The 27,843-nt window shown below is 43.7% G+C and overlaps 13 protein-coding genes across 13 annotated transcripts; 6 read left to right on the plus strand and 7 right to left on the minus strand.

Moving 5' to 3' along the window:
* Positions 1–101: 101 nt before the first annotated feature.
* Positions 102–2,289, plus strand: V2V93DRAFT_368536 (methylenetetrahydrofolate reductase-domain-containing protein). The gene is made up of 3 exons (XM_066909813.1): positions 102–326; positions 401–1,418; positions 1,485–2,289. The coding sequence occupies exons 1-3, from the start codon at positions 240–242 to the stop codon at positions 2,180–2,182; spliced, it is 1,803 nt and encodes a 600-aa protein (XP_066766021.1). The 5' UTR covers positions 102–239; the 3' UTR covers positions 2,183–2,289.
* On the minus strand, positions 2,193–4,076 carry V2V93DRAFT_368537 (uncharacterized protein). The gene has a single exon (XM_066909814.1). It carries the CDS (start codon positions 3,942–3,944, stop codon positions 2,343–2,345), a length of 1,602 nt encoding a protein of 533 aa, XP_066766022.1. The 5' UTR covers positions 3,945–4,076; the 3' UTR covers positions 2,193–2,342.
* Positions 4,077–4,298: 222 nt separating this feature from the next.
* V2V93DRAFT_385902 (WD40-repeat-containing domain protein) lies at positions 4,299–6,659 on the plus strand. The gene is made up of 4 exons (XM_066912252.1): positions 4,299–5,149; positions 5,206–5,663; positions 5,721–5,897; positions 5,971–6,659. The coding sequence occupies exons 1-4, from the start codon at positions 4,512–4,514 to the stop codon at positions 6,393–6,395; spliced, it is 1,698 nt and encodes a 565-aa protein (XP_066766023.1). The 5' UTR covers positions 4,299–4,511; the 3' UTR covers positions 6,396–6,659.
* V2V93DRAFT_368546 (uncharacterized protein) lies at positions 6,563–7,695 on the minus strand. Its single transcript, XM_066909815.1, has 3 exons — positions 7,270–7,695; positions 7,142–7,206; positions 6,563–7,083 (listed from the first exon to the last, which is right to left on the minus strand). The coding sequence occupies exons 1-3, from the start codon at positions 7,595–7,597 to the stop codon at positions 6,742–6,744; spliced, it is 735 nt and encodes a 244-aa protein (XP_066766024.1). The 5' UTR covers positions 7,598–7,695; the 3' UTR covers positions 6,563–6,741.
* A 171-nt stretch (positions 7,696–7,866) lies between these two features.
* V2V93DRAFT_390989 (uncharacterized protein) lies at positions 7,867–10,170 on the minus strand (the record flags this gene model as incomplete). Its single annotated transcript, XM_066912422.1, has 3 exons — positions 7,867–8,374; positions 8,429–9,606; positions 9,997–10,170. 3 exons carry the CDS (start codon positions 10,168–10,170, stop codon positions 7,867–7,869), a joined length of 1,860 nt encoding a protein of 619 aa, XP_066766025.1.
* Positions 10,171–10,798: 628 nt separating this feature from the next.
* V2V93DRAFT_368554 (uncharacterized protein) lies at positions 10,799–13,558 on the plus strand. The gene is made up of 5 exons (XM_066909816.1): positions 10,799–11,412; positions 11,480–11,692; positions 11,749–12,278; positions 12,334–12,558; positions 12,614–13,558. The coding sequence occupies exons 1-5, from the start codon at positions 11,101–11,103 to the stop codon at positions 13,386–13,388; spliced, it is 2,055 nt and encodes a 684-aa protein (XP_066766026.1). The 5' UTR covers positions 10,799–11,100; the 3' UTR covers positions 13,389–13,558.
* On the minus strand, positions 13,432–14,835 carry V2V93DRAFT_345692 (WD40-repeat-containing domain protein). Its single transcript, XM_066907887.1, has 2 exons — positions 14,050–14,835; positions 13,432–13,994 (listed from the first exon to the last, which is right to left on the minus strand). The coding sequence occupies exons 1-2, from the start codon at positions 14,785–14,787 to the stop codon at positions 13,524–13,526; spliced, it is 1,209 nt and encodes a 402-aa protein (XP_066766027.1). The 5' UTR covers positions 14,788–14,835; the 3' UTR covers positions 13,432–13,523.
* Positions 14,836–15,172: 337 nt separating this feature from the next.
* V2V93DRAFT_323499 (kinase-like domain-containing protein) lies at positions 15,173–16,769 on the plus strand (the record flags this gene model as incomplete). Its single annotated transcript, XM_066907438.1, has 2 exons — positions 15,173–15,249; positions 15,302–16,769. 2 exons carry the CDS (start codon positions 15,173–15,175, stop codon positions 16,767–16,769), a joined length of 1,545 nt encoding a protein of 514 aa, XP_066766028.1.
* A 584-nt stretch (positions 16,770–17,353) lies between these two features.
* V2V93DRAFT_368564 (Dynamin central region-domain-containing protein) lies at positions 17,354–20,363 on the plus strand. The gene is made up of 5 exons (XM_066909817.1): positions 17,354–17,466; positions 17,773–17,902; positions 17,999–18,027; positions 18,124–18,535; positions 18,592–20,363. The coding sequence occupies exons 1-5, from the start codon at positions 17,428–17,430 to the stop codon at positions 20,016–20,018; spliced, it is 2,037 nt and encodes a 678-aa protein (XP_066766029.1). The 5' UTR covers positions 17,354–17,427; the 3' UTR covers positions 20,019–20,363.
* A 162-nt stretch (positions 20,364–20,525) lies between these two features.
* V2V93DRAFT_379848 (uncharacterized protein) lies at positions 20,526–21,245 on the minus strand (the record flags this gene model as incomplete). Its single annotated transcript, XM_066912025.1, has 3 exons — positions 20,526–20,640; positions 20,729–21,025; positions 21,100–21,245. The coding sequence occupies 3 exons, from the start codon at positions 21,243–21,245 to the stop codon at positions 20,526–20,528; spliced, it is 558 nt and encodes a 185-aa protein (XP_066766030.1).
* A 433-nt stretch (positions 21,246–21,678) lies between these two features.
* V2V93DRAFT_368570 (uncharacterized protein) lies at positions 21,679–21,945 on the minus strand. Its single transcript, XM_066909818.1, has one exon. The coding sequence runs from the start codon at positions 21,936–21,938 to the stop codon at positions 21,735–21,737; it is 204 nt and encodes a 67-aa protein (XP_066766031.1). The 5' UTR covers positions 21,939–21,945; the 3' UTR covers positions 21,679–21,734.
* A 118-nt stretch (positions 21,946–22,063) lies between these two features.
* Positions 22,064–23,220, plus strand: V2V93DRAFT_217687 (cytochrome b5-like heme/steroid binding domain-containing protein). The gene is made up of 5 exons (XM_066907034.1): positions 22,064–22,310; positions 22,370–22,427; positions 22,498–22,566; positions 22,631–22,698; positions 22,796–23,220. The coding sequence occupies exons 1-5, from the start codon at positions 22,192–22,194 to the stop codon at positions 22,878–22,880; spliced, it is 399 nt and encodes a 132-aa protein (XP_066766032.1). The 5' UTR covers positions 22,064–22,191; the 3' UTR covers positions 22,881–23,220.
* A 561-nt stretch (positions 23,221–23,781) lies between these two features.
* V2V93DRAFT_379850 (uncharacterized protein) lies at positions 23,782–27,615 on the minus strand (the record flags this gene model as incomplete). The annotated part of the gene is made up of 3 exons (XM_066912026.1): positions 23,782–27,132; positions 27,192–27,389; positions 27,451–27,615. 3 exons carry the CDS (start codon positions 27,613–27,615, stop codon positions 23,782–23,784), a joined length of 3,714 nt encoding a protein of 1,237 aa, XP_066766033.1.
* Between the last annotated feature and the right edge of the window lie 228 nt (positions 27,616–27,843).

Genomic DNA, 27,843 nt, shown 5'->3' on the forward strand with positions numbered 1-27,843 from the left:
ACTGTAGAATGTATAGCAATCAAATAGGCAACTGAAGCAATTAAGTTTGCAGAGTTTCTACCCCTCAAAATTTCAGCTTTTTGCATTTCCAAACTTCGCGACCTCGGAACCCAAGTTGTAAATAAATCCAGTTTATCTCGCAATCGTCGTCTCGATTCAGCAATTGCAAATTTTGACGCCAAAGTGTATTATCATTCTATCCAATCCTTTGCGCTATTAGAACGGTGGATATATAAAATATGGCGACTATTACCGAGAAGATCGCGGCTTTAAGAGATGATGAGCCTTACTACTCATTCGAGTTTTTTCCTCCGAAGACTGATTCTGTAAGGCCCACTTTTTACTGGGTCAAATATCTAAACTGTGGAAGTCCATTAACTAACAACGACTATCTATTCAGGGTGTTCAGAATTTAATTGCGCGTCTACGGCGTATGGCACAACTAAGCCCGCTCTTTGTCAACATTACCTGGGGCGCCGGTGGCAGTACCTCCGCCAAATCCCTCGATCTTGCAAAGCTTTGCCATTCAGAGCTAAAACTTGCAACGTGTCTTCACTTGACATGCACAAACATGGCGAAAGAGGTTATTGACGAAGCTCTGCGTGACGCAAAAGCGGCTGGAATCAGAAATATTCTTGCTTTAAGAGGTGACCCGCCGCGAGGAGATGAGTATTGGACACCACCGGATTCGCAAGAGTTCATGCACGCTGTCGACCTAGTGAAATATATCCGCCAATCCTATGGGGACTACTTTTGCGTAGGTGTGGCGGCTTATCCGGAAGGATATGCAGATGGCTCGAACCCAGAGGCGCAGGATTTTCTGCTTGATTTGCCTTACTTGGCTGAGAAGACGGCTGCGGGTGCAGACTTCATTATGACGCAGCTCTTCTTTGACACAGATCGCTTCATCGAATTTGAAAAAAAGCTTCGAGACCACAAGTCTGGACTTTTCAAATCGATTCCAATAATACCCGGCCTACTGCCGATCAACACTTATCAGTCTTTTATTCGCACAGCAAAACTTAGCCACGCGCATATTCCCGAAGCTATCCTTGAGAAGTTAAATGCAATTCCAAACGCAGACGATGAGCAGGTTAAGCAGATGGGTGTCGAAATTCTCGTTGAGATGATCTCGCGGATATACAGCGAAACTGAGCACCGCGTGCGAGGGTTCCATTTCTACACTCTCAATCTCGAGCGCACTACCGCTATGATTTTAGATAGAAGCAATGTTGTTCATGCACCAACTAGAATTCCAGCCGAGGCTGCAAAGCCAGTTGCTGGTACCCAGTCCATTGACTCGGTGATCGCTGATGTTAAGGGACTCGAGGTATCAGAGAAAGCCGCCCCGTCTATGACTACTGAAGCATCTTGGGATGACTTTCCAAATGGACGTTGGGGTGATCCGCGATCCCCGGGTATGTATTTTTATTCAAATTGCCAATGAATGTACGCAAATTTCTTGCTAACTCCTAACTATTAAGCGTATGGTGAAATCGATGGCTATGGTATTACTCTGCATGTTCCAGCATTAAAGGCGCTCGAGCTATGGGGCGAGCCGAAATCAACCGATGATATCTCCAAGCTCTTCATCAGCTACATTACTGGCACACTCCCTGTTTTACCCTGGTCAGAAGAGGAGGGACTAAGTGCAGAGACCAAACTAATTGAAAGCGAATTGGTGCGACTCAACAAGCTAGGCTACTGGACCGTCGCCTCTCAGCCTTCTATTAACGGTTTGCGAAGCGATGATCCCGTTTTTGGCTGGGGACCGCATAACGGCTACATATTCCAAAAGGCGTTGATTGAATTCTTCCTTCCTCAATCCACCTGGCTGCAACTGAAACGCCGTCTACAGACGTCGGACTCAATCTCTTACTACGCATGCAATGCAAAAAATGACTTTTTGTCGAATATGACAGCCTCTGACGTGAATGCTGTTACGTGGGGAGTTTTCCCTAATCGTGAAGTCGTGCAGCCGACCATTATCGAAGAACAATCTTTCAAAGCTTGGAGTGAGGAGGCGTTTGGCATTTGGAGAGAGTGGCAGAGACTATATCCCAAGAGCTCGGACTCGTGGAAGCTCCTTGATACGATTCATGATTCATATTTCTTGGTGTCGATTGTGCATCATGATTATGTTAATGAGAAGGCTTTGTGGGATTTTTTATTACAGATATAGATTAGATTTCCGAAACAGTAGATATAGTTCTGAATAAATTGAAAAAGTTTATGCAAATGCAAATGTGGTTATGTATACTTGTTCTACTAAAATTATCCTCTTTCGCTCATCTAGACCCTAACGCCAAAAATAACATAAATAGTACATACACTATCCATTCTTAATGATTGAAAAAACCTTTTTTGTTAGTAGTTCTTCCTCTTTGGCCACCACTTTGCTGAAAAAACTGTCTCTGGCCGCCACCTGGACCTGGACCACCTCCAAATCCACCAAAGTATTGCCCGCCAAAGTGTTGTTGGTGAAAAAACTGATTCTGACCTGGGCGTGGACCGCCAGGTGGACTGTGGTCGTTCGGATCATCGCCGTTGTCAAATCTATCCCGAAGGTCGGGAGTTGACAGGACCTCGTAAGCCTCATTGATTTCAGCCATTTTCTTTTCGACTTGATCAGGCTTGAGATCTCCTCTGTACTTGTCGGGATGGAATTCTTTTGTTTTGTTTCTGTAGGCTTTGCGAATCTCCTTCTCATCCGCGGTTCGAGATACTCCAAGAACTTTATAGTAGTTCTTTGAATTTGCTTGTTTTAGAAGAACCTGAGCTTCATGAAGCATATTGTTGATACGCTGGTTTTGACCACCAGTTGAATCACGAGCATTGGTCAGAATATTAATTGCGCGCTCTAACTCGCCTTCATTCAAGTGTTTCTTTGCAGTAAATAAGAGAGCCATAACAGCGTTTGGCCTGAAGTCGAGCAGTTGATCACAATAGTCGGAATTCCAGTGCGAAAGCTCAAGCGATGTTTCGCACATTCCTTCTAGGAGTTCGACAAACAGCTCTCGCGGCGCATCTTTGGCAATGCTTTCTTCTTCATCAATTTCTTGCATCATTCTCTTGACTTGTGGCAGAAGAGCCTCTTTATTAGCAGTGCCAAGTCCAGCAGCCTTTTCAAAAGTTCCCCACATTCGTTTTTCTTTAAATTGGAACGCTTTCACCAGTTCCTTGTCAAGCTTCTTGTAGGACCTGAATAGTGCCTTGCATTGCTTTGCATCAGGATCAAAATGCAGACACTTTGCAAGTTGCTGAACTGCTCTGTCTCGCTCATTTAAGTAAAAGAATTGCAGCCTGGCAATTCTCGCATGGGGTTCATTTGCTAAGGGATTTGAGCTCGCCAAATGACTTATATCAGAAATTGCCTCTAACACTAGCCCCTTTTTAAGTCTGCATTCTGCTCGCATAGATCGCAGAACCATCAATGACGACGCATAAGCAATTGCTGCGCTAGTTTGCTCTATACACTCGTCAGCGTCGCCTTTTTGGTAAGCCTTTGTAGCTGCTGCTAAAGCCTTTTCCGAAATCTTGACATTCTCTATGTTCTTGGCCTGCGACGGATGAGAGACTTTCTTGAAATCTTTCAATGCATCGTCGAATAATCCCAATTTGGTACGCAGCCGACCTCTCTGTACAAGCGCCGAATCAAAGTCGGGTTTCATCTCTAGCGCAAGATCGAAATCCGCAAGAGCAGGCTGTAGTCTCCCAATTGATAAATACGTTGCTCCTCGCTTAAAAACGGACAAGTAATTTTGCGGATCAGCTTTTACTGCCGCATCATAAAATAAGAGGGCATCAGCGAACGCGCCTCCGGTTAGCAGAGCGTCGGCTCTAGCAAGGTATGCAGTCGGTGTCAAGTCCGGTTCGACTACTTCAAGGGCAAAGAATGCTACAGCAAAAAAAAGCACACTCAGTAAGAATGGCCGCAGGATCATTTTCTCTTTGAGCACGAGATGCGAGGTGGCAGAGGTGAGAGGACGTAGATAAAAGATTAGTTTTCTCGAGAAGAGAGTATGTTTAACAGGCTTAGCTGGCCATCTTGAAACTTTATTCTCGCATATCCTCCACATTTACCAACTACTCTGTTAGCAGTGTGCTACGCATTCGAGTATAGCAGTATCCTTTTTAGAGTAAATCAAAACATTAGATATATATTAGCTGTTTTCAGAGTAAATCTACAGCATATCTCGCAGCGATTGGATAGACAACAACGGGATCTGGATAGATTTAACCAGAATAATTAAATATAACTGCAAGTCTATGAGACCGCTATTCTGGAGCGTATTGTCCTCCAAAACAACGCGTACGCGTTTCGAATCTATTTATTTGTTCGCCCGTTTCGCAATCACTCTCGTGCACAATCGAAACGACCAGTCTTTATTCTTCTGTGGGTTTATAATAGAGTGTTCTGCTGAAATTTCTATTTGATTTTAAGCTTTGGCGAGCTGTTGACTTCATGCTTGTCAATCTGACCGGCTGCACTCTTGATAATTGACATTGCGATGGAAGCAATAGCGACAGTTGAGCCAGCCTTGTCTGGAATACACGGATCTCACTCTCGGGCGTTTAGTGAGAATAGCGATAGTCATGCTCAAGCTTCTTTATTATTGACCGCGGTGTCTTCAACTCCAAGGCCTTCCTCCTCTAATCAACGTCGTCGTCGACAGAGAGCTTTATCCAGCCGCGGTGCCTTATCTCCAGACAGATTTATACCATCGTCTTCGTCCTTTTCTTTATTTCATGTAGATACGCCTCCAACATCTGATATATCACCTAGACCTGCACCCAGGCCACGACAGCATCCGCCCCCGCCCGGAGCAGTGCCACCACCCAGATCAACCATCGACGCGGGCCAGATCATTGCTGGTGCCCTTGGAATCGGTGGAGCCACCCCAGGCTCTCCAGCATCTGGTAGAATTTTTAATTTTCAACAAAGCCGCTCCTTCTTGCATGACGAAACTGAAGAGGAGCAGCGGGCTGTTCGGCGCACTCATTTTGTCCACGATCGAGGCGTTAGTCCTGCAGATATGTCGCTCGTTTTGGCTGGGGCTTCAGCTAGGCCTGCTAGTCGCGATCGGGAGTCTAAATCTCCACCTAGGAAGCGAGCTTTAAAGCGAGTCCTCAGCTATGCTCCATTCCGGTATACTTTTCAATCTGTATACTATAAATTATTTGTGTTAACGGTATATACAATAGTGTCCTTGATGCGCCTGGTTTACGAGACGATTTCTATACTAATCTTCTCTCTTGGTCATCTACCAGCAACGATCTAGCAGTTGGTCTTAACCATGAAGTATACATCTGGACTGAAAGCACTGGTGCGGTTCTTCTGCCAGAATGGGTCGCGTCGCCGGTAGCCTGTATCTGCTTCGCCCCAGATGGAGATACGCTAGCAATCGGACGAATGGACGGTTCTATATCTTGCTGGGGCGGAGCCCGAGATAGGCCAAGAGCAGAGTATTTCCATACTATTGGCTTGTGCTGCTTTGCGTGGCGGCCTATGCCTGCGACCTCTAGAGTCATGGAATTCTACGCTGGCGATGAGATGGGCGAGATTCTACGATTTGTCGTGCATAGAGCAGAAGGCGGGTCAGAGAATCAATTCACGATGGAGATGCTGGGCAGAACAAAGGGCCATAATCAGCAGATTTGTGGTTTGTGTTGTAATTCTGGCAAGGTAATTTAAATCACTGCTGACGCATTACTACAAGGAATCACATTCAATCCATCCGGTACACAGATGGCTGTAGGTGCGAACGACAATACATGCACCATATGGGACGTTGGCCTTGACGGTCCTGCTACTTCTCCTCGATATCGGTGGGACCACCGAGCGGCTGTGAAAGCGTTAGCATACTGCCCGTGGTCTCCATCTCTCTTAGCCACTGGTATACAGTCTATATGACAATTCGACCACTATGCATGTTTTTAGAAGAAGATTGCTGACATAAATATAAATAGGTGGAGGTAGCAATGACCGCACTATTCGATTTTGGCACACAAATTCTGGTTCTCTTGTTAATTCATTTAGCACAAACGCACAAGTTACCTCACTAGTATGGTCCCGTAGCTCTCGTGAAATAGCAGCTACTTTTGGATACGCGAATCCTGAACATCCAGTACGTATGGCCATCTATTCTTATCCAGACTGTCGTCCAATCATTCAAATACCATGGCAAGAGGACATCAGATGTCTACATGCTGTTATTTCACCTGGAGGGGGTAAGATATGTACTGCTGCCAGTGACGAAACTGTGAGGTTTTACGATTTTTGGGACGAGGCGGGTCAGACACGAGTTTCTGACTGGGATAATGGAATATTCGGGAGTGATATTTTAGAGCTTTGCGAAGGCATTGAAAAAAATCCTGCGCAGGCAATTCGGTGACCTGAAACACACGTTTGCTAACTTGTAGCTCTGCTTATCGCACTTGTTGCTTTGAATACTTTTGCATAGACTAGTAGCTCGTCACTTACATTTCTTTTGCTAGCGACTCAAAAGTTCTTGTCCTGCCTGCCCATGATGTGGCTGGTTGGTGCAATGCTGTACTTCTTGCTGCTTGTATTTTCTGAAATCTTGCAGTTCTATCTGATTACATCATTGCAACTGATGGCGCTTTGCTATTTTACTAAAAATATAATTACATTCAAGTCTCTAAATACTGTTAAATTCATTCTTCTACTCAAACCCCAATATATACAATAATATCACACAACTCGACTATATACAATATTTATCTTTTCCAGAACTGATACCAGCTCTTCCCACTATTCGGTGTGGACTGTGGAGTACCCAGATCTTCAGCAGTTACAGCTCCACCTGTTCTGGAAGAGCCTTGAGCAATTAGCGATAGCTCTTCCATTTCCTGTCTGACGCGCTCAGCTTCTAGTAAGTGTGACCGACGCGGTCTCTCAAGAGCCCATTCTGAACCTTGAAAGTTGGATGTGTTCACGGTTGCATTGTCTAAAATACGGTCTGCGTGTTTGCGGTATCTGATATGTACCAAATCTTCCTCTTGTTCACGGGAAAGCTGGAGGCCAAAAAATTTGCGAACTCGTAGTTGAAAACGATACGGCTTTCAAGATGTTAGTTGTCATCTGCGTACAAATTAGCAAAAAAGTATTTGCACTTACTCCAGAGAAAACGTTGCTATAACCATCATTCCAGCGGTAGAAAAAAGTCCCATAAATAACAATCACTTTAAAGAAAAATTAAATGTTAACATCATTCACAACTAAAATTTAGCTCGACTTGGACTGACCAGAACAAAGCAATATACTAGCGTAATGAGTTCCATCCAAAAACGCACCACCTCTTTTCACCTTTCTCAAAGCCTTCAATCGCCCATAATATAGATCACTTGGCGGTGCACTTCCCGGAAAAGCGCCCATACGCATCCGATTAACGAACATGCGATAGTTAGGATTTTCTCCTGCTTGAACTCGCCAGCTCTTCGATATTGGCTCGTTATATTCGGACGGGTATCCTTGCGCAGGACGCTGGTCGGCCGGGTCGTAAGGGTCATATGGAGCGATTGGGTGCCGCCATCCTCGAGGATTGGGGCGACGCTCTCGCTGCTCGTCTGACATTTGTGTGAATGCTGCTTGTTTGACGGTGAGGGAAGTTGGAAATGATGACCAAAAAGATGAAGGCGAAATCTTTAAACTTTATTAGCGACTACGAGTTTACAGATAGAAAGCCCCTGTCTCCAGCTTCAGATCATTATAAATTTCGAAATTATTTTTACCTCATGTTGCTAATACAGACGCCACATGTACCAGCTAGTAAACGGCTATTACATGTAAATGTAAAAAGTGTAGCGCCATTTTCAAAATATTAAAAAAAAAGCAAAATCAAATCAAATCAACCCACACTCTAGAGCGCAAGTGCCATGGTAAATTTTCCCATTCGAATTCTGAACTGCATTCATCCAAACCCAATCCTCAGCTTTCTCATTCCAAACACTCTTGAATTTTTCCATGCAAATCGGACACGGCGTGTTGACGACAGCAGCATCTTTTGGCGTCGATATATACCTTTGCGATACCTCCTGCATCTTCTTTGCCAGCTCGGCATTGTTCACATCGCCACCGTCAGTTCCCGCTTTATCTTTTCCATCATTTATATCATCGGGATTTACGTCAGCATCCGCATCGGCGGATTGAATCCATGCCTCTTCACCAAGATACCAGCTTCGGCTCTGACCTCTGCTATCGTCTCGGAGACGTTTGTTGACGCGAAAATGCCAATCAAGATGAGCATCGCGAACTTTTCTGTCTCGTTCAGTGTCAGCAAAGCGACGGCCACAGGTACTGCAGAGTAATGGCAGCGAGTCATAAAGTAGAACGACCAGATCAGATCGTGGCCTATAAAAATGAGTCAGTAAAACTTTGTTATAATTCAACGCAACAAATGCATACTTCTGGATAAATTTATTTGACAGCTCGACGTCAGATCCCATCAACTTTTCTAGCATCTTGTTCTCCGGCTTAGACAAGCCAGTGTTAATCAATCCGGCGCTCATAAGTGAGGCCAACAATGCTGCGGCATCGTTGGCAGATACCTGTCGAGATTGCTGAACCGGCAAAACAAGCCCAGGTATTCCAGCCAGTGCAGCAGTCAAAGCGCTATTATTGACATATTGTGGTTGCTGCTGCTGCTGAGGCATTTGCGGGATCAAAAGCTGCGCTAATAGGTCGGGTTGTAAACCGGCAATTGATAGAGAATTTACCGCCGGTGGCGGTGTCGACGCATACACTGGCTGCGTAGCTACTGGAGGTGTCCAAACAGGAACCTGCTGGTCCAACTGTGGCGAGTTCCATGCACGCTTTGACGGCGGACTAAGTATTGAATGATCAGGGTGGGCTTTCCGTTTGTTACTCTTATACCGACCCAAATCATTTGCTAGAACATCTAATTCGGTTTTGATGGTCTGCAATTGGCTACCAGATAGTTCAGAAGTCGATACAATTTGATACAATTGTGTAAGTGCAGACAGCTGCGTCGCTGCATCCACGTCTGCAGGATGATCTTCAATTTTCTCCCGAGTAAGCTCGATCAACATACTCAGATCCGCTGTGAGACTTGCTTTTGTGATAGCAGAAGCAGGTTTAACTTCTGCATAACTTTTATAACCACTCCCGGTATCTGGAGCTTGAAAATACGAATCGTAACCACCAGCTGAAGTGGAAGGAGCCATAGAGGCAGGGACGGAAGCTGATGATGCTGGATAACTTCTGGAGGGTTCTTGACCAGGTCCGGTTTGCCCAAGAGGTGGGGTCGAGCGAAATGAAGGAGGACGCGCTTGCTGATGCTGCTGCTGTATCTCTAATACAGCTGACATAGCCTTCGTCAAATAGCTCTCAATCCTTCGTAGAGTCTCGTGGGCAAATAGAGGCTGGCCAGTACTGGGTACAGGCTGTTTCCATGTCTTGAAAAGCTCATGCATTTTCTTCCGGATTGAGTCATTGACTAATGTATAAGCGCCTGTGAACGTGCGATATAGGTTCCTGCCAAAAAGTGTAGTATACGGACTCCCGACATTTTTGCATATTGAATCTAAAAGATAGAGGACCGGCAATTTATGGCCAGGTGCACACTTCAATTGAGAAATTTAGTTAGTAAACCGGATAACGCAAAAGATAATAAGCTAAAATAACAAATAAGATGGGATAAGCGCTTTTTCTTCAGTCATATCCGCTATTTCGTACAAACAACAATCTCTTCAGCAACTCCCTTTTTGCCTCTAACTTTCCATACACCGTAGGTATATGATACGTCTACAGATATCTATAATCGTCTGGGCATTACATTACACGAATAGAGAAAGGGGAGCTAGTTCAAACATGTTTCACAAAGAAAATCACATAACTCATGTCATATATCCAGAGCTATTAGAGCATACAACCAGTATACAGCTCTGAAGCAAAAGGTGGTCCCAATTCTCAAAACAAAAAAATAAAAATTAAGAGGGTATAAGCTAACTTACTTTACCGATATGATCTTCGATAGCACGCGCAATGACCTCTGCAGCTTGCATATTTTCTTGTGCAATAATTGTCAGATTTGAAATTATTGGTTTCGAGTTGAACGTCAGCTCCTCTAACGATGTAGCATATTCCTGCCGAATATCTTCCAGCTCTTCCTGTAGCGATGTAACCATATTGTAAATATTCTGGTAGCTTTGGCGACGATAAAATCACCTGAAGTTATACGTAGGGGACAGAGAATAATTGACTCGGCAGATTTGAAGGTAATCACAGAAATATGGAGTGTACACGGCAACCAACAAATGAACTGCTCTAAACCACTTCTTACTCAGGGTAACAGTAAATAAAACGATACGCTTTCTTTGTCAACCACAAAATCAGATTAAATATTAAAATTAACAAGCTTGACGCCTAGCCGTGGCAACAGAAGGAAAAAGCTTTCCAAAAATATGGAACACTACCGAATCAAGATAAAAAATCCCTCCAGCTGTTTTCTATACCAAAGACTAGATAAAACTTGAGTGGAATTTTCGAATAGAGCAAGATAAACTGATGCTTAGTCGTTCCTTCGTGTCAAACAGCACTCTCTCCACGCAGCAAGCACTAGTGGGCACCACCAAAAGATCACAAACCTCGCTGCCCAAGTCAAACAACCAGATTAAAAATAAGAATTCGATTACAGTCAGAAAATCATGATTGATTGGAAGCGTAAGAGAGAAGTGAAAACAATAAGGGAGAATGAAGCGGAGGTAAGTCTGCCAACATGGAAGTGGCAACCAAGAGGATGGCCGTGTCGACAAATAAGGCGTGTGTACCAAGTATCTTAGTCATGCCAACGTCATAGTGTTATTGCACCGATTGATTGTCTCTGGCGTTGCCTAATCAGAGCACTTACGCAACCGGCAGAGTGATCATGTCCGGTCTTGGAGATAAATGGACATGTATTTATATGCGCTGAGTCTGGATGTATAGCTTTCTGCCTGATTTGACAGCCTATTCTTCAGCAATTGGTTTGAATTGATCTGCCAGCCTATTTTCCCCGCGATCATAGATATACAGGGAACACATTGCTCTTTAGATAAGAATTTGAAAAGAATTTGAAAATGGAATCTCTGGATGATAATAATCAACCAAGTTTTTCGGTTGTTGCCGACGAGACAACAGAGTCATCTCCAGCGTCTACTCGACGTTCATCCACGGTACCTGCTAGCGACGAGAGCACCACAACCACGATTGACGAGCCTCTGGCCCCGATTCGTTATGGACCCGGAACTGAGCATTTGGAAGGAAAGTTACACCAGCTGGTGACGCAGGAAACCAGGAATCTACATTTTGAAGACAGTCCGCGAGAACGCTCCATGATTTATAGTGTACCTAGTGAAACGCTTTGGATGCTTTTACGACGATTTAATAAGGTACTTATTGCACATATTGCACATTTTCATCAACATCACAAAATACTAACTGCCCATTTCAATCAAGCAAATTCAGCATGTGCAGGCGACCAATTTACGGCCGGCTGGTGGAATCGACATAAATATTGCAAGCAGTGAGCAATACAGATCTCCTGATAAGCTGAGAATGACGGTCGAAAGGTTTTATATGACTATAATCATTGGAACGCTTGCAGTAGTCAAACATATTGCCCGAATTAGATCATGGAAAGAGACTTTCCGTACTACGTTATTTTGCATGGTAATTCTCCCTTTTTATAGATTTTTTTCATGACTAATTCGTTGATCTGGATGAAGGCGTACACAATTGCGTGGGTTTTTGACTGCGTTAGAGCACTGATGATAGGTGCATTGGTATTACTCATTGTTGTTCCTCGATCGCGGCGAATATTGTTTCCACCAGCTCCTATATCTCTAGTTAATTCACGAACTGGTGGAGCTCAAACTCCTCCTGCCAGAAAGATTGGTAGTTTAGACAGTGCTACAGGTGGTTCTGAGGCGATGAAAGGAGAGGCGCTTGAGATGGAGGCTCATAGTTTTGTCTCTAGTGTAGCGTCTGTGGTTGTGCGCAGCGCTTTGGGACGACAGAATAACAGCAATACCATTGAAGATGAAGAAACGTCAACTATTAATCCGAATGAAAAAACTCTGGACCCGGTCGCACTGGCAGCCAAATCAATGAATGAGGAAGCTACATATATTCACGGTAGACCTTCTGCTACTAATGATGAGACAGTTCAACCTATGGAAGAAGCTATCTGGGCATCTCTTCAGCCCATCATGCACGTTCTCTCAAATATATCCGACGGCTGGGAGCGAGCAGGAAAGTAAGAGTTGAAAGCTATACTCCAGAATGACAAGTAGATTAATTGACATATCTAGTGCGCTATCTCCAGTCAGCCCTTTTGATACTTGGCCTCGCAATAGATTTGGTTTAGTTTTAATTGGCGTCGGCTGCAGCTTTCATTTTGTCTCTGCGTATATGGTGAGCAAAACTACTACATTTCTACTTGGATTTCTTATCTTTGGAGACCCTATCATCTCAAGATCTCTGTTATTTCTCAACAAGAATTATCCTCACTGGATGGAGTTGCTCGAGCCAAGAAAGTACGCTAGCTTTTATGTATGGTTAAGTAGAGCATATGCTGACATACTAGTGCAGTACCATATTTTATGGAGTTCCAACAAATGCTCAATTGGCTCTTACATTGCTACGTCAAGCAGAATTGCGCCGTCGAGTTTTACCAGCTTATGTTGACGATCCGGAGAAAGAAGAACCCAAAGACGAAGATGCAGAGATTAAAGAGCTAGGCAAAAATCTCTCTGGAGCTGATGAAGAGATTATTGAGACTGTCAAAGCGGGAAGAGATGATTCTAGTTCTAGCAAGAGCTCCGGCTCCAAGACCGGCAAAAAAAGACACCGTATACTCTCGGCCGCTAGGAGCGCTGCCAAGTTTTCTGTGTCTACTATGATGGCTGTAGATCACGTGAAAGCCAGAGTGGGTCGTAGCGAGACTTCAAAGGCGCGACTGGGCGTTCTAGCAAATGAGAACGAGACAAGAATAAAGACCCCAGTGAAATGCGGCGCGCGCTACAATGGAAAGCGGGGCTATATATTCATCTACAGCTCTGGAGATCGTCAGCACATGTGCTGTGGTTTTGTAACGGAATCTATGTGGCGGAATACCAAGGAAACAGATGTCGAGTTTGCTTTTTCAGTCAATGATATTGTAGAGATTAAGAAAGTTGGCGGACTGGGGTGGAAGACCGAAATGCTTGCAGGATGGGCTTTGCAGCGAAATATTAGGGACGGACTGTTTATTACAACTGATTTTGGGGGACAGAAGCAGCAATATGTTATTAATGCCATTGAAAATCGTGATATGATTTTCAATCGCTTGATAGCTATGGGATCGCAAACTTGGGAGGCGTGGTAAGGTGAACGGAATCCGATCCAGTAATTATGGACTACTCTTATATATACAGATCTTCAATTTCCTTTTGAATAAACTATTTTCTATCGTTGCTTCATAATCATGTATAGTGATTAAACTTTCTTAGTGAAAAAGCAATTAATCATCATTCTCAAATTCACTCTCATCCTCTGTATCTTCTGCCTTGTTCACTTTCTGCAATACAGTCTCGTACTTTTCAACTTCCTCGGCAATCAATGTGCAGCAATTCAATCGCTCGCTGGTTTCATACACAGCAATAGGTTCATGCGCATTGACATTCCAAATAATTATCTTCCCATCTGAAGACACGCTTGACATGAACGTAGTCTGGCTTTCATCAGCACCAAAAAGAATAGGGCATGACCTGGTGAAGAATGCAAAGTCCTTGACTCTACTTGTGTGAGCTTCCAATTTGAACGCTACTGGTATAGTATCTTCGGTGACTGCAGCTGTATCTCGAAAACTGATTGATCCTGTAGAATCTGAAGTCACTAGATATTCTTTTGTTTCTCCGGCTTCTTCGAGTTGAAGGAATCGGATTCTGTATAAAGGCGAACTCAAGTCAATTGATGACAATGGTTTCGAGTCCTAAGCTAATAGATTAGAAATTGTTTGAATCAGCAAGTTCATAGGAAGCACGCACCATGTCATAAATGGAAATCTTTTTCTGCCAGCCAACAACGTATTTGTCGCCAGTAGCATTCCAGCACACTTGAATCGGCTCTTCATGGCCCATCTTCAACACACTAGCATTTTTTCCAGTCATAAGATTCCATAGCCGTAAAGAGCGATCACGCCCGACACTTAATGCAATTTTTCCTGAAGGGTGAATCGAGATATCATTCACGGGCCCCTTATGTCCTTTCATATCTGCCAGAACTTCCCAATCTTGAGTTCTCCAAATCAAAACTTTCCCATCTTCACCTCCACTCACCAGCCATTTTCCTGATTTCACAAACTCCATGCATGTAATGCTTCCTTCATGATGCATCAAAGTGCCAATCTCTTTCCGTTTCTGCAAATCGTAAAGTCTAATATGCTCATCATTTCCGCCAGTGACAAGGTATCGTTTCGCGTTGCCAACACATCTTATAGAAGCGGTATGCGAAGCGAAATGAAAAATTGGGGTGAAAAAATTCGTAGCCTTTGTTTCATCACTACCGGGTTTGTGATGAGCGAATGCCTGCTTGTCGACTGAAAGAGACACACATAGTAGTTGATGCTCATAAGATCCGGTTATGACCCGGAGAATTGGAGCAAGTGCTGAAGATTGTGCTCGCTTTACGACCAGTGCCTCTTCTTCCTTGGTTTCTTTAGTCTCCAATTCTGATTTGTGCTTTTTCGACACATCCTCCGGTCTCGATGCTTTCCTTTTTGCCATCTTGTGCGGAGTAGGTAAATATGGATGAACACTAGATCAAGAATAAAGAAAATTCAGCACATGTCTAAACTCCCAAGGGTTAATTTTTTTTTTCAGGGGCGTTGCGGTGAAACAAACCTGGGTTTGAAAGCACGAACGTTCGAGGCCAGATATTTCTGAATATTATCCCCTTTTTAATCTACATGTTGCCAGGTCAACGCGAAGAGAGCACTACGTTTGTTTACCTATGCGTACATCTAACTCGCGTATCTGTGGGGACTCTGTTATTTATTTTAATTTCTAAGAAACTCAAACGCTGCTGACCTTCACAATTTACATACTTCCTAGACTACAGATAGACACGGTAGTCTTATAGTTTTATTTTTTTGGGTCACCGTTTATGTAAATGGATTGGGACTCGGATCCGTTGCCGGACGTGGATTTTCACATTGGTCACCTACTTGGACGGGGCTCCTTTGCAAAGTATGTGGCATGCCTATTGCTTTAATTATATGTATACTAACAATAAGCATAGGGTATATCTATGTGGTAGTAGCAAGGCGTTTGCTGCAAAATTTGTCCATAAAGAAAACGCAAGAAACATTTCTGGCTACTCTGTTAAAGATATTAAGCGCGAAGGACTTTTACAGAAGTACTGCTCCAATCACAGAAATATTTTGTCATGCTCTAGAAGTGGTGAAGATGATAAATGGGTATGGTTCGTCCTAGATGTTGCCGGTGGAGGTGATTTGTTCAGCAAAATTGAGGCCGATGTCGGAGTGCACGAAGACGTCGCTCATATGTATTTCAAGCAACTTATTGGCGCTGTTCAATTTCTCCATTCTAGAGGCGTCGCACACCGAGATATAAAGCCAGAAAACATTTTACTAGACGCACAAGGTAATTTACTGCTGTCTGATTTCGGACTTGCGACAATTTTCAAACGTCACGGAAGGACTAAGCAGTCTTCCACCGTCTGTGGAAGTCCGCCTTATGTTGCGCCCGAAATCTTAGCCAATAGAGGACCATACGATTTGGAACCGGTTGATATCTGGTCCTGTGGGATTATATTATTCGTACTTCTAACTGGATGTACACCGTGGAACTGGGCAGTTGATGGCGATCGCGATTTTTGCAAGTTCGTTTCTTCGGCAAAGAAGCTCAACTTGCTACAGAAGATACATCCATGGAAAAACATTGCTAGAGAGCCACTGTCGCTAATAATAAAGATACTAGAGGAGGATCCTAAAATGAGGTTTTCATTTTCTGGAATTCGAACCCATCCGTGGTTCATGAGGAAAAATCCTCTATTGCACTCGGAAGGTATTTGTACAGATTCCATGAAATTAGCGGAGACAATGCTAGGAGGCATGCACATTGATTTACGCCAGAATCGTGTCTCAAGTTCAACCGACCCTTTGAAACCGCGGTCGCTCAACAATATGAACGTTTATTCTTGCTCTCAGCCTACAGAGCTTGCCGCTCGTCAATCTGATTTGAATGACGTACTTTCGCAACCTGTTCTTGGAAATAAGAGAGAGCGCCCAAATTTGACTCAGCACGAAAATTTGGGTATCGAAGAGATCTCGTTGTTACAATACTCAAAGAAATCAGATCTACCAAATACATTAGACACCATAACGCAAAAGGCGCGAAAATTCGAAGACTTACTACCGAAGGATACGCTAAACAGATTTTACGTTCAGGTTTCGTTAGACGTCCTCAAATCGTATCTGCAAGCCTTTCTCTTGAGAAAGGGTATTCGGAGTATTCTCGGAAGTGCGCAGCGTCAGGACTGCTTTGTTTTTGCAGCGTCTCTTAGAGATCGTCGTCAATGTCCACTTAATGGACGCGTAAAGTGCTATGTCTGGCCGGGATACGACGGACAGTTTATCGAGGTCATATTTGAACGGATAAAGGGCGATCCTCTTGAGTGGAGACGTGTATTCAAGGAGGCCGCGTTAGATTGTGCTGAGATCATATACACTGGAGAATTCGAGTGATGGTTTTGGAGAAGTTCTTAAGATTTGAAGTCATTAATGGAGTAAGAAGTTCATGAGCAAATTTATTTGGCGTTATTTATATGATATTTTAGATATTTGACAGGAGATCTATTTGATATTTATGACGTGTAGTGGCTCCTGTGGACCACTTTGGAGTCGGTCATAGCTGCCTCAAGGTTAAAGATTACGCTGTGGTGTCAGCACATTGCCCAAAAATAAAAGGCCGCGCAAGATAAGCTATATGAAATGGCTTTTTATAGTGACAACCTCTTATTATAACGATGAGGTTATTGTCAAGTACAATACTTATCATGCCACAGGTCTCTATAAGTGCAGCAGTCATAATAGTAATTGGCAGCAACATCTGATAAATAGGCAGCACTTAGTAAACAATCCTGCAGCGGTTGGCACGGCAACATGATGTGGTTAGGGTGTTTGAGAGCGATAAGGCGCAGTAAGATGGGTGGCGTCCAGGAAACTGCCGTACCCGTCTTCTGGACTGAGATATACTGATGACCGTGCCAGGATCTGCCCGCGCATCACTGTTCTCTGGCGAATGTCGTCTTTGCCAGCTTACGCCAGTCCATCTCGATACCAATCCTTCTTTAAGCTCAGTCTCCTTCCCCTCCTAGCTTAACGAGCAGATATCATTTTCACCATGGATCAGCAACTCATCTCGACTGTCAATCGTCTTCAGGTAGGTTTTCCTTCTTATATACACAGTCGACTTGGTGGCGAGGTTTGTGTTTGCTACTCCCGCTACTCAATCCTTGGCCGGTCAGAGCTGCTATCAGCCGTCACCAACCATCCCGCGTACCCGCCCAGTCAACGCTCCGGGCTCATCAATGGTTTCTTTATGCGTTTATATGTTTTTTACGAGTTTATTGAATCTAATTATATATATGATGAGAAGCTCTCATGGGCAAATGTCTGAGGCTGGATGTACCGGGAGGGGTGCGACTATATTTGAGATGATATTGCTAACCACATTTTCTGCGCGCAGGACGCTTTTGCCACCCTTGGTCCTACTACCAATCCCATTGATTTGCCCCAGATTACTGTCGTTGGTTCGCAATCGTCCGGTAAATCTTCAGTACTTGAGAACATTGTTGGCCGTGACTTTTTGCCCAGAGGTGAGCATTTGCAACTATTTCTAAAGGCAGCAGGGGGCGATACTTTTTTACGTCAGCCTTTCGCCATCAAGTTTCATACTAACGCTGGACTATTAGGTACTGGTATTGTCACTCGACGACCACTGGTATGTATTTTAATGACAGATATACGCACGCACGGCATAGACATGTGCGGCTTGGCTTCACACCTTGAGTCCGGATGCTAACGGCTCCCGCATTAGGTCCTTCAATTGATCAACAGACCGGTGACTGAAAAATCCGCCGACGCTCCTGCTGAAGAATGGGGTGAGTTCCTTCACTTGCCGGGTCAGAAGATAACAGATTTCAACAAGATTCGCGACGAGATTGTTCGCGAAACCGAATCCAAGACTGGCAAGAACGCCGGTATTTCTAACAATCCAATCAACTTGCGAATTTTCTCGCCAAATGTTCTTACTCTTACTCTTGTTGATTTACCTGGTCTTACCAAAGTGCCCGTTGGTGACCAGCCAAAGGATATTGAGCGTATGATTAAGGAGATGGTTCTGAAATATATTACCAAGCCTAATGCCATTATCTTGGCTGTCACTGCTGCCAACACTGATTTGGCCAACTCAGATGGTCTCAAACTTGCGCGCGAAGTTGACCCCGAGGGTGAGTAGCAAATTGGCATCTTATAGTATGTTCATACTTGACTAAGCAAAATATAGGAACCCGAACAATTGGTGTTCTGACCAAGGTCGATCTCATGGATCAGGGAACCGATGTTGTTGATATCCTTGCTGGAAGAGTTATCCCTCTTAGATTAGGATATGTCCCTGTTATAAACAGAGGTCAGAGAGATATTGAGCAGGGCAAGGCCATCACTTCTGCTCTTGAGCACGAGCGTGAGTTCTTTGAGAACCACTCTTCGTACCGTGCTAAAGCCCAATACTGTGGTACCCCTTTCCTTGCTCGCAAGCTAAACATGATTCTTATGCACCATATCAAGGCTACTTTACCGGATATCAAGCAGCGCATTCAGAGCACGCTCGGAAAGTACCAGCTAGAGCTTGCTCAGCTTGGTGATAACACTCTCGGATCTCCTTCTAGCATTGTTCTCAATGTTATTACCGAGTTTTGCAATGAATATCGTACCATTCTCGATGGTAATTCACAGGAACTGTCGAGCATGGAGTTGTCCGGAGGAGCGCGTATTTCGTTTGTCTTCCACGAATTGTACTCGAATGGTATCAAATCTGTCGATCCTTTTGACCAGGTCAAGGACGTTGATATTCGAACCATTCTTTACAACTCATCCGGTTCTTCGCCGGCTTTATTTGTTGGTACTACAGCGTTTGAAGTTATTGTAAAGCAGCAGATCAAGAGGTTTGAGGAGCCGAGTCTGAGATGTGTTACCCTTGTCTACGACGAGTTGGTCCGTATTCTCTCGCAGATTCTGCAGAAGCCGGTCTTTAAGCGTTATCCTGCTCTTAAGGAGCGTTTATTGTCGGTCGTTATTCACTTCTTCAAGCAGTCGCTTCTTCCTACCAACAAGCTTGTGCAGGATCTTGTGAATATGGAGTCTGCTTATATCAACACCGGTCATCCGGATTTCCTCAGCGGTCACCGCGCTATGGCTATTGTTGCTGAACGTATGCAGGCTAGCAAACCAGTTCAAGTTGATCCCAAGACTGGCAAGCCTATTCCTGGTGCGCCTCCTAAGGACGTTATGAGCAGCCCTATTGCGCCTATGGCTGGTATGGGACAGGATGAGAACGGTGGATTTTTCAACTCGTTCTTTGCTACCAAGAACAAGAAGAAAATGGCAGCTATGGAAGCCCCACCAGCTGTGCTCAAGGCATCGGGTGTTCTCTCTGAGCGGGAGACTGCCGAGACTGAGGTTATCAAACTTTTGATCTCGTCGTACTTCAACATTGTCAAGCGATCGATTATCGATATGGTTCCCAAGGCTGTTATGCTTAACTTGGTAATCTTCTCCAAGGATGAGATGCAGCGTGAGTTGCTTGAAAAGCTTTACAAGTCTGATGTAGATGACTTGCTGAAGGAGAGCGATGTCACTCTTAATAGACGGAAGGAGGTTCAGAAGATGGTCGACAGTCTGCAGACTGCTAGCGAGATTGTTGCTGGTGTTTAATTTTGATTCTCTTAAAGTTTATTGCCTGAATTGTTTTTTTGAGTGCTGTTGTCGTCTCGTTTATTGCGTTACGTATCTCATCTTTTTGATAAAGCTGTAAGTCTTCAGTTGCGTTCTACAATAGAGACGTAAGAGTTTTTTTCTTTATTTTTCTAATGATTCTTTTATTATCTTTTGTATGCGTGTTCTTTTGTCATCATTTTTTATACTAAAGTTGTTTGTGAATGTGAACGTGATGAGCGTGTGAATTTTCGTTTTGTTTGCTCCATATATTGCGTTATTGTATTTGTTATATAGTTTTTTTTATAATTATAAGAATAATGAAGAGCTTTTGAATTTGAAGAATTGTAGTTGCATAGATTAATCTTCATGAGTTTAAGGAATTAATTAGAATGATAGGCTGATATTACAGGTCATTTGAAAAGACACATTTGCTATACTATAAACTAATGTACAGGTTTCTCACCAAAAAATGTTGTTACAATAAGGAGTTGGAGTTGAGAGACATTATGTCTCTTCGTCTGATTCAAAAACAATATGCGATTCAAGAAATGAGACAAGGATATGAGGAGCGACATTGACTAAAACTTCGGAACGAACATCGAATTCCCTGCGATCGGTGCTATATATCTCAGAAAGTTAGCTTCAATCCACACCTGGTGTAGTTTTATCAGAGAGCAAAAAAAAAGAATGGGAGGGGAGAAATGTACAGTTCAATGTGATACATCAAATCGTCTTCGGAAGTTTTGCTAACACTGTGAATTGTCTGAATTTTCTTTGCCCAGTCTTTTGGCATTGTAGGAGTCGTCGGTGCCGACGATAGCCCTAAATTGATGTTGTTTTGCACTTGTTCCTCTTTTTCAAGTACGACTCCATTATTTTTGCTCGTTTTCCGTTTTTTTTTGAAACGTGATTGCGGAGCTGTTTCGACGGATGATTTTGTGAGTGGTAATGGTTTGCCGTGATTGACTTTGGCATGATATTCGTCGAGTAGTTCTTTGCATCCACTTTATATAATAATGGAAATCAGTATATACTGCACGATTTATCATCAAGAAAATAAAAAAAAAGTCTGACGCACTCTAGATTAGAAACAGATTCCCATGTATTGTCACTTTCTTCATCGTAACCTTCCCATTTGACGTAATATAGTAAGTGACCGGTAGCTTTATCGTATCCATGAGATAAGATTGCTTCGACAGCGTATTCGTCCTCGTCTTGTGACATTATATGGAAGTCGTTCACAGTCCTTATGCTAATTTGTCTGCTAAATTGGTGGAGAATCGAACTGGAGAAAGTCTAGCCAAGTTATGAGCACGATGCCTGTTTATTTTCTTGGACCAGCAATGTCTCTTACTTCTCAGATCCTTATCAGATTTGAAAAGCAGGTATATAATACCTCGTCTGTCACGCCAAGGCAGTTTCCAAGTTTTTGACTAGCGTACTATATAGAGGAAGATGCCGCATGTGATGGACGCGGATAAGCGCGTGGGCTCAAGCTGAGTTTAAGGAGAACGCGTCGTGAAGAGCCCCAGGGGAGCGCGTCCTGGGGTCAAAAGTCAAAATTATATTACATAACGTTAACTTTTGTGTTAGTCATCATCTGAGTAGTCAAGTTGGGCCAGAAAAGAAATAAAGTAGATTGTTGTGTCAGGATTACTAGATAGAGAGAGAACAATGAGAGTGAGGGTGCATATGATGCAAGCTACAGATAAATCACTTTGACAAGAGAAGTATACGAGAACAAAGTAGGAGAAAGAAGAGAAAGTAAAGAAGTGAAGAAGTGAAGAGAAAGAAAGAGAAGGTAGGGAAAATTAAAGGCTGATTAGAAAATGAAGGGCTGGGATTCGCCGAGGGCGCAGACAATACATGACTAGTAAGAAAGATCAGAGAAACAAGAGAAAAACATAAACAAAGCATATATAATACAAATATAAATAAAATTAAAATTAAAAATACAAGCCCAAGCCTAAGCAAAGCAGAAATAAAAAACCGGAGGCCGAAGCACACGCAAGTGTCGGAAGGCGGCGCACGCAAAGAAAGTGCGGATTCTGTTGAAGACTTTGCGATTGTGCCGAGCCCTACCAAATACCCCTCCTTCGCGACCATCTTAAATACTCCCTTCTCCCTTCAGCCCCTTCTACCCCACATTATCTCCCGTTCTAGCTCCACAATGTCCGTATCAACCGTACTCTCCTTGGAGGATATCAAATCCCACAACACAAACGAGTCCTTATACTTCGTCATCCACGGCAAGGTCTACGATGCCACAAAGTTCATCGATGAGCATCCGTACGTCACCCTGCTTATGCCAGTTCGTCCGGCGTCTTTGCTAACTCGACTCTTTCCAGTGGTGGAGAAGAAGTTCTTCTCGATTGCGGCGGTGCTGATGCGACCGAGGCCTTCGAGGTGTGTCCTTGTTTGTCGTTGATTTTATGTCTTGGTCAATTCTAACGCGCTCTCTTTTGTATAATTACAGGATGTCGGCCACTCTGATCAGGCTCGCGATATGCTCCCCGAGTTGCTGATTGGCGAGCTCGATCCTGAAGTGAGTTGACGAATTTATTCTATTTTTCTGTTGGTCGCAAACTGATTGTTGATTTGTCTTGCAGGAAGTAAAGGAATTCGGCAAGTCTACTTTCACCGCTAGTTCTAGCAAGCCTAGCAGCGGATCTTCAATGTATGTCATTAGACTGTCAAACTATCTTTCCCCATTCTAATGCTAGATTTTGAATTTGGCTTATCGTCTGTCTATATGTACTAACTGACTGGCTTAGCAACTTCGTCACCCTCGCCGGCTTTGCTATCATGGCTGTGGCCGGATATATTGCATACTTGCAGACCGTCAAGAAGCCCGAATAAGCATTTGATAAGGTTTTCTTGCAAATTCCAAGAGGAGAAAAAGCAGAGAGAGAAGCGATAATGATCGGCTGAGGGGCGAAATCATATCAGATCACGACTGTAACTCTTTTTTTTTTTTCTATTCTCTGTACATTTGCAATATAGTATTACGATTGAACAAGAGACAATTGATTCACTGTTAACTCCAGCATGCACACATAGTCATGCGTCGTGGCTAACACTTATCGGATTTTCTCAACACTTTGATTCTTTGTTTCTCACATAGTTACGATATTTTTTTATTGTTTTTTTGCACCTTTCGCAGACAGATATACATTCAACTGTAAGGAGAGTAGGTAGTGCACATCTCCTGTTTAATTCATTTGGCGTCCTATTTTTTGTCTTTTATTCACTAGATGCCCAATTGTATATATAATTTGTACAGAGTAGAACCAGTCGCTTGGCGTGCTTGCTAATAGGAAAGCAAGTAGTGGGTTTGCGGTTTCTGTCTCCGGAGAAACTCGCGCTCTTCCCAGCGCGGGCCAATTTCGCTCCTCCTTCCTCAATCGCTATCCCACCGGCTCTCGCTTATCCGCAGCTTATTCATCATCTTCGTCATCCAACAGCAATTCTGCCCATCTTGAAAGTCGTCTTTAATAGTATATCAATCTCCAATTATTATTTCGCTCACTACGTGCTCATGTTGCTTGGATACCATGATAGATTCAAAGTCATCATCAAACTTAAAACTTTTCAGAACTCTGTCTCTAATAACACTTGTATATATAAAGCACGAGGGTATCGAGATATACAGCCTAAATCAGCAGAACCAGAAACAGAAACAGACACAGATTCAGGTAACCGTACCAATCTATTCTTGTTAGTTCGTACATAATCGCAGTGCACTCGCATACTACTTACCTCATAGTCTACCCTCCGACGCCCTTCGTCCTAGACTCGCTCCATGAGATAATCGATGCCGAGAAAATGATTGCCGGATTGCATAATCCGCAAGTTCGTTCTGCACTACACTTTGTCTCTCGTCGTGAGCTTCCTGTCTATTGTTTTCCATCTTTTCGTTTATCGCCTCTTTCATGCCAGAATTTTCTTTAATCAGCCTCTCTTTTTTCTCTTCGTTTGCTTCTTTGTTGATAGCGGTAGTGGCAGATTTATTAGTTGCCTCACCTATAATTTCTAACAAGGCCCTCGTATTCAAAATCGATGACTTTTGGCAAGATATCCCTAGTCTTTTCCTCATCCAATTATAAAGCCTACCTTTTCCAAGTAAATCTGCACCACCACTACTATTACCAGAAGTTGACTCTCTTTTTTTTCCAAAAAAAAGTGTCTGCATTTTGAAAATGTCCGGCGGCGACCGAGTTACACTCACAGCATCCAACGAATCAACCTCAGTCGTTTGATCAAGGATTTTAGCCCATTTGACACCCTTTCGAGGTCGCTTGCTGAAAAGCCCTCCAGTCAACGGCCCTCTAGTCAACGGCCCTTCTGTATTTCGCATTTTGGGAATCCCGCGACACAGCCGGTCGTCATCACTTTCGTATACCGAGGCAGCCGCATAATTCGCTTCGACGCGCGCAACTGCCGCTTCAAGTTCTCCAGATAAACTCTGCGAATGAGACGACAAGTCATTTAGCAGAACAGGACAAGATAATCCTTGCTCCAGGGCCGCAGAAGACTGGGTTGCGATATACGGGAATGGTGGTGAGTCGTCCATGTAGAATGAGAAGTCCTTGTGAACTCTGATGCCTTTGATGTCATTCATAAATGACTTCTCACAGTCACCTTCTGGCGATAGAGTATCGCTAAATTTTCGCTCTGGAGGAACTGATGCTAGTGAACTCGAAGTAGAAGACCTTGAGAGTCGTTGGCTAATGATTTCATAAGGAAACGCACCATTTAATTCATCTCCAAAGTCATCACCGTTCAAGCAAATTGTAGAATAATGCGCAGTTGCTGTATCAGAATCATTTAAAACCGAAGAAATTATTCGTTTGAAATCTTTCTTTTGTTTCAGGCGAAGTCTACGCTCAGAGGCGGCGATAAAACCTGCGGTAGATGTAAAAAATTCGCTATGAGCAGGCTCGACTAGCTCTGACGACTCAGTCGACGATTTGCTTGGTGGCGTATCTTTGCGAATTCGTCTGCTTTTCCGTCGCGGCGATTTCACTGTCTGAATATTTGAAATCGAGACAATCTTCTTTCGTCGTAGCGCAATTTCTGTTGACTCGGAGGGAGTCGCAGACGTCTCATTAGGAATCACATGTTCTTCCACTTTTATCTTCTGCGGAGGTACATAACTAGAAGACATTATTGGCTCAGCCGTTTCGCCTTTCGCAACTTCTTGTTTCATCTTCTGGAATACTCCGCTATGTTTAAATTCTCTTACCGAGGCAGGACATCTATCAATGTAAACTGATGCCGTATCGCATTTAGCGATGAGTTGCTCATTGACAGTTTTAGATCCTCGACTAGCAATAGAACGAAATCTTGCTATTGTTTGGATAGGCGAAGCAGGAAGTGGAGAGTCGGGCCGTGATGCACGATTTAAATCTGCAATGATTGACTCTGGCCCGTTATCGGCTGCGGAGGGCGGCATAAAATATTGTGTTCTGGTTGAATGGTAATTACGTGGCCATTTTTGCCTTCCATATTTGGTGCTCATAGAACGTGGAATTCTTGTGGCGCGCGAAGTCTTATGCAGAGTAGATACAGCGTCATCGACAGAATTGTCACTGGGAGAAGCAATCGGCGCTCGAATTTCCTCTGATTCCTGAGATTTAGATCGACCAAGATTCAAATACCGCGTATTCAAATGCGGTTCACCGGCCTCTTCAAGAATCTCATAAAGCGACTTGTACCTCATAATCATACTACTTTCTCGTGCTATCCGCTCAGCTTCCATTTTTCCGGCGTAATTGTCAATAATATCGACCGATATTTCTATATGGAAGACTCTAGCTTCTGCCTCCTCGTCAGCCATTGGCACATTTGGGTCACTGTTGGCTGGAACTTCAGGAATTGGAGAAGAGAAGTTTTCGACGGCGGTAATGTCGCCGTAAATGCTGTTCTCTGACAAAGCTAATCTCTGGACTTTGCATTGGTCGTTTTCTGAATCGTCTTTTTGAATTCCACTAGGCATTTTCGAAGAATAAGATATCTTGCGAGATTGCGCAAAAGATCTCTCAAGCTCATTCTCATTCTCAGAAGAGCTAAAAAGCCGGGTTAGAAACGGATGAGTGGTTGACTCTCGCCGGGAATTTTGCCATTTCTCTAGTTCAGAAGCCAGCAATGGCACAGGGTAAGATTTTACGCAAGAGACGTCATGTTGGAATTTGGTCATGCAGTTTGAGATAACAGCGAGACGTTCGCGCGCTGGTGCAGGTTCTTTCTCTGTTGTCGATAAATAGGTGAGAAGGTTCTCGCTGGCCGTAAGCGAATACTGAGGGAGTGTTTTCTCAGTAGCAACTGAAATAAATGCAAATTTATGCCCTGATCTACAGTTATTCTGCCGTTCAGTCAAAAGTATGCCGCCATGAGACTTTTGCGTTGCGAACTCTTCCTCAAGCGTAGCGACCGGAACTTCATTTGTGCGAAAAGGTTCAGGGGTATGCGGCTCAAGATGGATCTCCTTGATCTTTGGGATGAAAGCTGCATCGGTGACTGCGTCTTCGAGAGCCTCTGAGGCAGGAAATTCGGAGATAGGAAGCTTGCCACATTTTGTGATTATAAGTGCTGTAATATGATGAGAGGCAAGCTTCTCAGCAACAAGGAGAGTAGAAATTGCGCGAGTGACGAAAGTCTCGGTAGCAGGCACGAGCGAGATACCTGACATCTGTTCAGCGGGCTGTGTCTTGCAAATATCTGCAACTGCATTGGTCTCAAGAGCTGTAACAGTAGAAATATGTTCTACTGCAGGCACAGTGCTTGGAAGCATCTGGGCAGTTGAGGTGGTGACTGCATTCATCTCTGGACTGTCAAGAAGTTTGGTCGCGTCGATTTCAGTTACTTTCTCGACAGTCGAAGCATCGACTGAAATGATATCTGTGTCAACGGTAGTCACACCCACGAGAGCGGACGCCGGAAAACCCTTTTTGGGGATAATTTCAGAAGCAGCAGTCTGATTGATAACAGTTTGCACCTTGATGTTTTTGATTTCTTGAGCACAATCAATGTCAATCACGTCGCACCGCGGTTCGTCGACAAATATGACGGATGGGTCGACGCTGAGTTTTATTTCAATACTTAGTTTCTTCTGCAAGGTTCAATCAGTAAGGTAATATGAAGTTGATCAATAATCAGATGCAAACTTACATCTTTAACTTTGTGCTGTTCTGTAATCCCAGTTGGTTTATTTGTAAAGGAAATGACTGGTTTTTTGAAGCGGTTGTCAGTTTTCATGGACGAGGTAGGCCGTATTCTGCTCTTAGACTCATAAGCGGTCCTGCGCTTCTCATTAGGTGCATAAAACCTATGCTTGGGCGCATGAAAGCGAGTAGCTCCAGTATAAAACTATGAGATTTAGTGAATGGAAAAAACCATACATGAATTTGAGAGTGAATTTTGCACTTACAGGGAGAGGCTTGCGCGCTTTAAGAGCCCTAAGAGCTTGACGGTCGACGACTTTAGCCAAGGATGAGGCGGTATGCCTCATGTAGTTTGGGACAGCATTCACGGATTTGCGGGGCAAGGCAGGAGACGATTTGGATTGAGGGGAGACAAATTTGCGGTACTGCATTTTAGTTATTGATATGCTCTTAGTGGAAAGGGTTGTCGCAGTCGTGGTTGTTGGAGGAAGTAGTTGAAGGGTTGTAAGCTTCTTAAGCTGGTAAGTAGCTTCTTAGTCATGAGCTGTTGAGAGGCCATACGACTGGGGATGCCGGTAACAATTGTTGGAGTATAGGTGAGGGTAGAAGTTTGAAACTGACGATGCGTTTTAATTTGGTCGTTTGTTGTGGTTGGATAG

The sequence above is a fragment of the Kockiozyma suomiensis genome, assembly GCF_038497685.1.
Source record: "Kockiozyma suomiensis strain NRRL Y-17356 unplaced genomic scaffold V2V93scaffold_6, whole genome shotgun sequence".
Lineage (NCBI taxonomy): Eukaryota > Fungi > Ascomycota > Lipomycetes > Lipomycetales > Lipomycetaceae > Kockiozyma > Kockiozyma suomiensis.